At 39.0% G+C, this 10,000-nt stretch overlaps 3 protein-coding genes across 16 annotated transcripts in view; 2 read left to right on the top strand and 1 right to left on the bottom strand.

The window, feature by feature from the left end:
- The window catches only part of LOC137992262 (synaptotagmin-7-like), a 12,813-nt gene extending 8,653 nt beyond the window's left edge, over positions 1-4,160 (top strand). Inside the window, exons 3-4 of the mRNA XM_068837496.1 lie at positions 392-527; positions 1,840-4,160. Of these exons, the coding sequence (XP_068693597.1) occupies positions 392-527; positions 1,840-2,156 (453 nt within the window). The 3' untranslated portion in view covers positions 2,157-4,160. The remainder of the gene's footprint in view (positions 1-391; positions 528-1,839) is intronic.
- The window catches only part of LOC137992259 (synaptotagmin-4-like), an 89,561-nt gene that overhangs the window by 62,854 nt on the left and 16,707 nt on the right, over positions 1-10,000 (bottom strand). Inside the window, exon 1 of one of the 11 annotated variants that reach the window (XM_068837489.1) lies at positions 6,806-6,947. The exons of 9 other annotated variants lie outside the window; for them this stretch is intronic. The gene's annotated coding sequence lies outside the window, so the exon portion shown is untranslated. Of the gene's footprint in view, positions 340-6,805; positions 6,948-10,000 lie in introns of those variants that run through there. One more of the 11 variants, XM_068837488.1, reaches the window with a different exon arrangement.
- The window catches only part of LOC137992265 (synaptotagmin-7-like), an 11,778-nt gene continuing 7,934 nt past the window's right edge, over positions 6,157-10,000 (top strand). The window contains exons 1-3 of one of the 4 annotated variants that reach the window (XM_068837502.1): positions 6,157-6,346; positions 6,470-6,766; positions 7,311-7,342. In XM_068837502.1, coding sequence (XP_068693603.1) covers positions 6,334-6,346; positions 6,470-6,766; positions 7,311-7,342 — 342 coding nt within the window. In that variant the 5' untranslated portion in view covers positions 6,157-6,333. Of the gene's footprint in view, positions 6,347-6,469; positions 6,767-7,307; positions 7,343-10,000 lie in introns of all 4 variants that reach the window. The other 3 variants (XM_068837501.1, XM_068837504.1, XM_068837503.1) reach the window with 3 other exon arrangements.

Genomic DNA, 10,000 nt, shown 5'->3' with positions numbered 1-10,000 from the left:
CATTTGTGACTGTGCTGGGGAGTCCATCCATGCCGTAACAACACTCTTATCTAATTCACTCTTCCAATGACCCATATCGAGCAACTGATCGAGTAATGACAAACGGATAAAACTCTGGACCACCGTTACCCAATGACCTCATCAGTTCGCGATTAACAATGAAATAAGTTATCAAAACCAGATTTCTGTGATAAAAGGAAAGAAAGGAAAGTAACTTTATTTAACTGTCTAATCGTTTCAGCACTGGAGCACCGTAAACTGAAATAACCATTAACGCAAATTAAGTCAAATATTGGTTTTTGAGGAGAGGGGAAAACCAGAGTACCTGGAGAAAACCCCCTCGGTGCAGAGTAGATAATCAACAAATATCAAATATGGTTTTCTTTTGTAGGAATCGTCGTCAGTGGATTCTTTTTTTGCACTTGGCGAATTATTGATTTCGTTGTGTTATAATCCATCGGATCAAAAGTTGAATGTTAAAATAATCAGCGCAAGAGGACTACAACCAATCGCAAATGGAACAGTGAGTAAGTATAAGTTCTGGAGGTACGGGCAATGATAATGATGACGACACAATTGTAGTCAAAGCGAGAATTGGACCCGGCCAGAAACTCCGTATTGCAAGCACTCGAAACCGCCGCCTCCCATATTCCGTTTTAAAGGATTGGGACATTGTGTTACTGAACGAAAATAGTGTCAAACACGTTTTAATTGAAGCATTTAACGAGGCAGGCCTTTGTCTCATCATCAGTGTTTTTTTTATCAATAAGGCGACTTGTAATCTTATTAATTTCTTCCCCATGTCGCTTTTCTGTCGCATTAATGTCCGCACAATCTCGGCTGAAATATTGAGTGCGAAGTTTCCGGAACGCACGAGGAAAGAAGAAATCACGCCCTTTTTCTCTCCCCCGTTTTACGAAACTTCTCGAGCGCTTGCATCTTAGGCCATTTCGAGTGGTTTGTTACCTAAGCGAGTGTATAGGCCAACCTCCAAATCTCTAGTCTCCTTCGCAGCCGCTCGGGCCGGAGTCACGCAAGAACGCGTGACTCCGGCCCGAGCGGCTGCGGACTGCATTAATTATCTATTTGTCCCAAGCAGGCTTTTGTCCCAAGCAGGCTTTTAGTGCTGCGTATTTCGAATGATTTATCCTTGGCTTGCACCGGCTGACGTCATGCCGGCCACGTTGGTGTACTGAACAATAGAGAAAAAGTCTTTTGGGGATTTGGCTATGTTATTATGCAACTGACGCGAGCGACATTTTGCTTTTGTTCTGTACACCAAAACGGCCGTCTAATGACTTGAGTGCAAGCCAAGCCTTGTACTCATCTTCATGTTCAACACAAAATTTGTCTCGACCTCAGAGCTCTTCTGCGCATGACCGCCGGGGAGTCAGCAACGTAAGCGCTGGGGTCGAGAATAGGACAACGGCAACGTTAACGAAAACACTATAGTAAGAATTTCGCGATTTCTCCAAATTGTTCACGTTGTATAATACAGGCCAAGTATCCTGTAACTGTGTGAGTACGAACGATTTCAAGATAAAGATAGGAACTGAATGGTTCGTTGCTGTTTTGTGGAGTACGGCAATGCACTGCGGAAATGCGCGTGTAGCACGACTGTTTTCCCCTTTTTTAACCAATAAAGTTCTTGCTTTGTGACGTTGGCTTTGCCGTACCGTCCCGTCTTCGATGCTTCAGTAAACTCCCTTTTCTTCCCCACCACGTAGTAACCTTGCATCTTTATCACTGTTAGAGGACGGTAGGCTTCCATACCTTATACGAGTATAGGTAAAAGCGTTGTGCACTATTTGCAATCTCCATAATATTTATCTCATGTAGATCCTTTTGTCAAACTCGATGTCACATTTTGTGGGAGGAAGCTCAGCAGTCGTAGCACGAAGACGGAGCACCACACACTGGCACCGAATTTCTGTGAACTGTTCGTTATTGACATGAAACCTGAGAAACTTAATCAAGTCACTCTCATTTTCAAGGTCAAGCACCGCGGAAGGATGCGAGACGTTTGCATAGGTACAGTGCATCTTGGGTATTGTGTACATGTTGAAGGCGAGTACAGGCATTGGGAGCAATCGATGGAAAAACCGCACATGGAGATCGAATACTGGCATCCGATTCAAGAACAATTTGTTGATTGAATTGTTGGAATAGAGCGGTTTTCAATTGAGTGTCGAAAGTAATTAGCGAATTGCTTTGGTTTTGCATCACCTCACGCAGTGATTGGTGCAAAGTTCTCGCGCCATTTTTTCAACCAATAAGAAGTGAAACCCAAACCAATCTTGGCTTGCGCGTGCACATTTTCCCGCGCTTTGTGTCGGCTACTTGTAATTACTTCGAGCTGTGATTGGTTTACTGGATTGTCTCCGTCCTTTTTGATTGGCCAAAGTAATTACTTTGGTTTTGGTTTTACGACACTCGATTGCAACTCGCTCTGCTATTAGCAAGTATACTCTTTGTTTGTCCCTTCATAATTTAGCATAAGCATTGTTTTATTTTCTCTTGAGACTTCAGTGGTCCCAACGCTTATGCAAATTTTTGGAGGGACAAACAAAGAGTGTTATGGTATTTTTGATACTGGCTAATTGGATCGAGGTGAAGTTTTCCACAAGATTGAAAGAACTGTATTTATAAACAACTACACTTAAGAATTTACTTCAAGTAAGCAGTCTTGCAGATGAAATTTTGGAAAATTTCAACTGAGTTCTTTGAGACCAGAACCAAACACTTACTTTGTGAATTCACAGCTGGCGCACGTGGTTAGCCAATCATAAATGCAAAGTATACACATCCAATCAGCGCTTAGTGCAGAAATTAAGGCGCGCGTTTTTCAATCCTTCTGTTTGGTTGAGAATAAAGCAAAATGTCTTTAGTGAAAAACGTGAAATTACTACCCACACTTAATTTAAACCGTTCTAAAAGGAACTTGGAGAGTACAACTTGTATGTCATCCATACGAAGCATTTAATTTTTCCCATTGCTGGAGTGTTTGTGACGATGGTATGAAGTTAACTTGAAACTTCGTGTGTCATCGAAGTGAAACATTTAATGTTCTCCCATCGCTGTTTGTAACCATGGTATGGAGTTAACTTGAAGATATTTGGCGTAAAATAGTTGAAGAAATTGTTTTTTTAATGTGTTCACTGACTTTCCCAGCAGTTTTTTGCAAGAGCGGGCTTTTTGTGTGCCGGCAACGGCAACAAGAACGTCGTCGTTAAATGTGAATTCGCGTTATTGTAATCGCTTCGCGACTATTCCAAGTATTTTAATGTGACAAAGGTGTGGCAAACCCTCAAGAAAGAAACTAGTATGAACGACGCTCAATTTGGAGGAGAAAATGAAAATTTAGCTTAAAGCGCTGACGTTCTCCCTAATAGAGCGTTTTCACATGACGTCACGGCGGCCATGTTTGTGTTCAAAAACAAAGGAATGGCGGTCATGATAGTGTACCAAACTAATCCTCCGGGAATTGAACTCTATTTTTATGCAAATACTTGCTTTTGTTTCAGTAATCCAATATGGCTACTGGTCACGTGAGTGAAAACGCTCTATACCTCAGATTTGGTGATTTCACGTTGTTGTTTTGCTGACGACGGCAAAGAAATAGACAAAAATGAAAAGATGCACGTGCAGAGCGTGCAAAGCTATTGCTTTTGCTCACTAAATATGCAAATTTGTGACGTTCTCGTTGCCGTCGCCGTTGTCGTTTCTAAACCTCCCTGTTGACGATAACGCTCCTGGGGTTGTTTTGATCAGTCTCCGCGTGGGACGCTAGATGAGTCCGATCTCGATAAACAATGTCCGCAATATCAGTAATGTAACCTATCAGTAAGTCTCGATTTATTCATTGTGAAAGCACGAAATCGACAAGACAAAGACTTCTTCACATGAAATCAAATTCAAGGAGGCTCAGAAACTAAAAAAAAGAAAAGACCTCAACCTTAACTGTAATTTGTTTTTGGGTTTGCTATTATTTCACAAACAATAGTGCAAAATTTAAAATGAGTTTCTCGAACGTCACACTGGGAGGCCACTTTTTCGTGGCAGATTAAGCGAAACAATCGACGAACGCACGTAACGATATAGAAACTGCAGAGAAAGGAAGTGTTCATCGAACTGTATTTCCTTAAAAAGAAAGCCGATAAATCGGTATCATTTTTAAGACCTCACAATCTCTTCCCACAGTGAGCATTGAAATTTGACAACCTTCAACTCTGGACAAAAAGAATTAAGATTTTTTCCCATCTTTCAAATTTTTAATCCATATTTATTTAGTCCATAAATTGAAAAGTAGGCCAACATTGCCTCGCTCCACACAACATCATATTGTTCAGGAAGAACGCTTGCAACCCAACCATGTCACAGCGTCGTTTTGGAGCGAGAAGGGCTATTTAACTTCGTGAAAAAAACACTAGATTTACAATTTTGTCAGGGATTATAGCCCTAGAGCGCTTAAAGTTAAGCGAGTCGGCAAATTTCACTAGAATTCTCATTAAATTTAAGCCACTAAACCAGGAAGCTTAAGCGCGTTAGCAATTACTTTCGGCCGATGAGGAATCACTTGCGGTTATTCAAATCGGAAATACAACAGGCGTGCTATTTTTATTATTTTTATTTTTGTATTTGACACGTGCCCTCTCCTCGTTGAATCTTACCTGTGAAAACAAGTATCATTTTTAAGTCGCTGAACGAATTCTGCAAACAAACCATTTGCAGAAATATAGAACGTTAAGCGAGACAACGGCTATCGTGAAAACACGTCCAATATTTAGTTAGTTAGTGACATTGAAAATACTGTGCCGCGGCCGCAAGATGACGTCACACTATAAGTTACAGACGGCAAAATTATTTGCAATATTGGTATCAAGATTACAAATACTTCAAATATAGCCACTGTATTGGATCTCAAGGTTGATACCGCTTATATCAGCCTACTCTTAATTATATATTTCTTACTGTGGGTGGGATCGCGTTTTCCTCCCAAGTACCAATGATGTAAAGAATATATCACCGAGATGCTATTAGGTCTAAAGATATCGTGGAAACAATATATAAACAAACAACCAAACAAAACAAAAAATAAAAATAAAAAATAATATCACATCAAGTAATTTCAGCGGATATTGGAGCCAAACTGTGAGGTTAAAAGAACTCTTACTCTGTAAATTTAAATGGCGTCAAATTTGTAGACGTTTGAAAAGCCAAGTGTGTCTGTACTGTAGCTATTTTGCCATACAAACGGTTTAAGATGACGAAGGCGTTCGTTTGAAGTCGTTTCCTGGAAGTCAAACTTCACGTATCGACAATAAGAAACATATTCTTTCAATTTTTTTTTTTAAATTATAAGTCATTCAGTTGAATTTTACGTTCCACGAGTTAAACAAACAATATTGACATCAAAAAGAATTGCCTTAAAATATTTTCCTTAAAATATGCCGTTTTTTTGTAATCATAAGTCATTCAGTTGAATTTTACGTTTCACGAGTTAAACAAACAATATTGACATCAAAAACAATTTTCTTAAAATATGCCGGTCAAAAGTGAATCAGAAGGTTTATGAAAGATAATTCTTCTTAACAACTTTTTGATTGTCAGCAAATGTAAGCTTAAATTTTTCCAATCTTCATGTAATGTCAAGGTACCATTGATGCTTCGGTAAACGTTATTGCTTGATATAGCAAAAATAGAATTTCACGGTGTGACTTTTGATATCGCTATTCAGGGCGAGGGGTTATTGTCGACGCAATTAATTCCGGCCTTTGTTCAGTCGAGTCATAAAACGTTGAATAGTGTTAAAGTACTCCTCAAATTTTCAGACGCATCGAAAAGGCGAAAAACTCTGAAATTATTACCAGGTGTTTAAACACCATAACGTTAGTGCCAGAGGATTCCCCTGAAGAGTAAACCCGTGTTTGTACTAGCAAAAGTATTTCTGAGCCAAAAATAAATAATGGTTGACGTTAAAATGTTTCGCATTGTCATTATTTCAGGTGAAACCCTCCTGACAGTATAAAAGCAATTAATATTAAAAGATTGCTTCCGGTGAAACTTGCGTGACTGATCCTATTGTCTTCTGAGGCATTCTATTGGTCGCCTAAACCGGAAAGCAACAATCATTAAGAACGAGTAAAAACTAGAAAACTACTTTGACGTCTTGCAATGCGGACGCTACAATATACCGTCACAAAAAATGTGACCTGTGAATTTTCGAACCTTTATCATTGCCAAAACAAAGACACGATTACTATTTGGTGAGCCATGCACCGAGATGTGAATTTATGCGACCATTGTAATCTTGTGGTGATCAGTTTTTCCTAGATGGTTAACCAAGGTAACATTACTTAAGTTTTTTTTTTTTTCGCGATGGGATATTATAGTCTCACGGCGCAATATTTATTGTGAATTGTAGTAGCTTTTAAATCCACTCACATTCCCGTTACATTTTTTTTGCTAGTTTTTCTGGCTGTTGGATTAGGTCTGGTTACCGGAATTTTCGTTGTTGCGGTATATTTTATAATTCAGTATATCCGTCATCGTTCTTCGAAAAACTTTCGTCCTCGCGTTATCGTAAAACAAGACATTCCATTGTTTTATATTCCAACACACGTCCCCTTCGAACTTCAACGGCCCATTGGCACCCTTGAGCGGACGGAGAGTTTGAAAAAGGAACAGTATTGCAATGGGAGTACACATATGTCACCCACCGTTCACCATTTTGACGTTCGCAAAAAGGCTGACGACAGTGGAGGAGTTACTCACGATGCAATCAATCCAAGCCCCTTATCCTCACCTCCGCCAGTTTCGAACACACCACAAACATCACCTCGCAAAGTTTCGCCCATGAGAAAAATATCTGGTTTGATACCCTTGCCGTCGCCTTCTTCTCAGCCAAGGAAAGTGGCAGTTCACCAAAAAAAGCTCAGGAGTAAACTTGGCAAGTTAGAGTTTTCCCTCTACTACGACCAGTCGTTTAGGTATCTATTTTCGTGGCCCGCGGGATTAAGATCGCGTGTCCCGAGGCCGGTATTCTGCCCGTAGTTTTCAATGGTAATCGCAACAATATCTTTTGAGGGAACTCAAATTTGGGAGCAAAAGACTCGACCGGCAAGCAGATCAAGCGATCCGCTATTCAATGATGATGAACAACATTATTTCAGGGAAACTTCAAGCCAGTGTGTTACACTTTCAGTTGTATGATGAACAAACCAAATATCTCATCGGCGAGGTCAATTACAGGCTGAAAGAACTACCTCCCAACAAACTTACTAACCAAATTCTTCCGCTTGAATCAGCAGGGAATCTAGAGGAAAGCGAGGATAGCGGTGGGGTATGTTTATATTCATTTATTGTCATTTCTATTGCGTGACAAGTTGAAAGAGTTAACGTAGAACACGTTCTATATTGATAATTCTGTCGAGACTCAATACAAAGATAAAACCTTTAATCAGCCGACAAAGTCATGACTTCGCAAAGCATGAATTCAACAAAATTTAAAAAAAAAAATAACTTAACCTTCGGAGAATACTGAATTTTTCCTTTTTCCTCGTTCCAATTATTGAAAACAAACAGTTTAACAAAAAATTTGACGCTTCAATGCGCCTTTTTTTTTGCTAGGAGGAACTAGTTTGAACTTCTCTTGAGGAACACAACTCACTCTCTGTTCTTTTTTCCTACGACAACAATGTTATTGGACAATGTCTCGTCACTGTATAATCTGCTTAGCGTTGGGTTATTCTTCACCACACTTTCCAGTTATCTTCTCTTACAGGACCCTCCGGCACTCAGTTCGCTTTTCGAGGTTTTTCCCAACAATTACTTAAAGCGTTGTCTTCCCGGGTGTAAACAAGATTGCTTTTGTGGGATTAATACTGTCCACTGGAAACTGACTCGACAGAAAAACTAAAAACAGTACTATAATTAGGAATTGTGCTTTTTTGTTCGCCAAACTCCGAGCCTTAATTAAGCCTTAAACACGCGTTTACGATGATAATTGACCAGTTTTGATTTCAACAATTAGCTTCTGTCTTCTTAATTTAACCGAAACGAGACCTCCTTATCAATTAAAGTCAAATATATTTTTATTCAGTAGCATAGAATTTATGAGATGGTTCGTGAAGGGGAAAATGTTAGATCCCTTCAAAAAACCGGACATTTGAGTTTCGAAACAACTTCTCCGTGCGTCAAAAATAACGCAAAGCGATTTAATTTTTTCCGTTTTGAGTGTCTGCCATGCCCTCGAGCAGAATTTTTCTGGAGGCGTTTATCTTTATTTATTTTAATTAATCGTTGATTTTTCGTTCTTCGTTTATTAACAGACAAGTTTTCAAAAATGTACGCTATATTTCGCTTAGAGTTTGAACATCCAAAAACTCCGGCTCTTGAAGTTATAACAACAAATCCAAAGTGAAAGTGATCGTAGTTAACGAGACGAGGCATCTTGAAATGTGGCAAAGAAGGCTCGAACGAGATTTTTTCAGGCTCCAGTTGCTTAATTAATTCATCAACTCCTATGATTACATAACTGCAGTTCAAATACATAATATTTGGAATATTCTTTATCACAACAACAAATCTCATATTTAAAGTGATACTAAGATAAAAAAAAATCAAGTTATCCTTTTTCTTTGGATTTCAAAACTATGATAACTAAACACTGAGTGGCCCAAGTTTTAAGCCTCCATTTCAAAAAGACGCCTGTTTATTTGTACTGGAAGTTTCTTATTTCATGGTCTGCCAGGCTAACTTAAAATATGAAGGGGTAGTTTCTAAAGAAACTGTGGTGGTGAGTCGGTGGGGAAGTAGTATACAAAAATTTGGTTTATCAACAGAGTTGATAATGTAAATCTCTGTATGGTGGCCAATTTACATTATCAACTCCTTTGATATTGAGAGAGCTGTATCGAAGAGAAAATGACGTTAAAGACTCACAAGATGTGTGTACGCAGCTGAATTAATATGTAGCGCGGGATTTTCGGGCTTCAGCCTTTCGATAAAAATAGGTACGCAATGCGTACCACACACTTAATAGTTGGATTCTTGCTTAACAGGCTCATCTGATGCCAGTAAGCAAGCAGGTTGATTGAATTGTAACCTGTTCCAGGCAGAGTCCCAGATAGTCGAGAAAGAGAAAAAATTGTGTGCGAATAATGAGCCTGGGGGGCTTGGGTCGACTGTTCCGACTATCTGGGAGCCTGGAACAGGCTAATTAAATTGGAAATTAATTAACGTTTTCTAAATCATAAGTATAGAGCTTACGCATTTTCAGGGGGGTTAACCCTACATCTGAAAGCTCAGAAACGTATCCGAAAAATTGACATCAATGTCTTAAAATTTGTGTATCTGAAGACAAAAACATATCCATCACAGCAAAATGATACTGTTTGTAAGTCATTTTAAGGTTTTGGCCGCTATTGATTTATCATGAGATTTCCCTGTTTCCAAAGCTTTTTCGAGTTCTCCCAAACTTTCACTTGTGTTTCTATAACTCGATAGAAACTCGGAGTACATGTTTTCTATTTATTTTAGAAAACGTGACGAGAAAAAGGAAAACAACTTGTTAACTCTAATTATCAAAATGTAAATTCTCTTTGCTCGCGCCATCACTACGTCAACAGCTTGTGCTAGTTCTGTGTCTCCATCGAGTTATAGAAACACAATTTTTAACCAATCAGCACGCGTAATTTCTTAGGACTGTTTTCTAAAATGATATAATAAATAAAGGGAGGCACAAGCAAGTAATGAGTGGTTCACTATTTAATAGTGAAACCACTCATTACACCTTTTTTCAAAATGACCGCCATTTTAGTATTCTTTTGTTTCCTTGCACATTGGCCCTTTCTGCCTCGCTTTCAAATGTAAATTCAAAAGAATATTTAACCTTGAAAAAGGTCAAAAGGCCACTTTGCAATCAAACAAAAGGATACTAAAATGGCGGCCATTTTGGGATAAGGGGTATTGGCCTGACAATTTCATCCTGAGATAATCA

The sequence above is a fragment of the Montipora foliosa genome, chromosome 2 (assembly GCF_036669935.1).
Source record: "Montipora foliosa isolate CH-2021 chromosome 2, ASM3666993v2, whole genome shotgun sequence".
Taxonomy (NCBI): domain Eukaryota; kingdom Metazoa; phylum Cnidaria; class Anthozoa; order Scleractinia; family Acroporidae; genus Montipora; species Montipora foliosa.
Note: the sequence above shows the minus strand (reverse complement) of the source record. Positions and strands in the feature narration are given on the sequence as shown.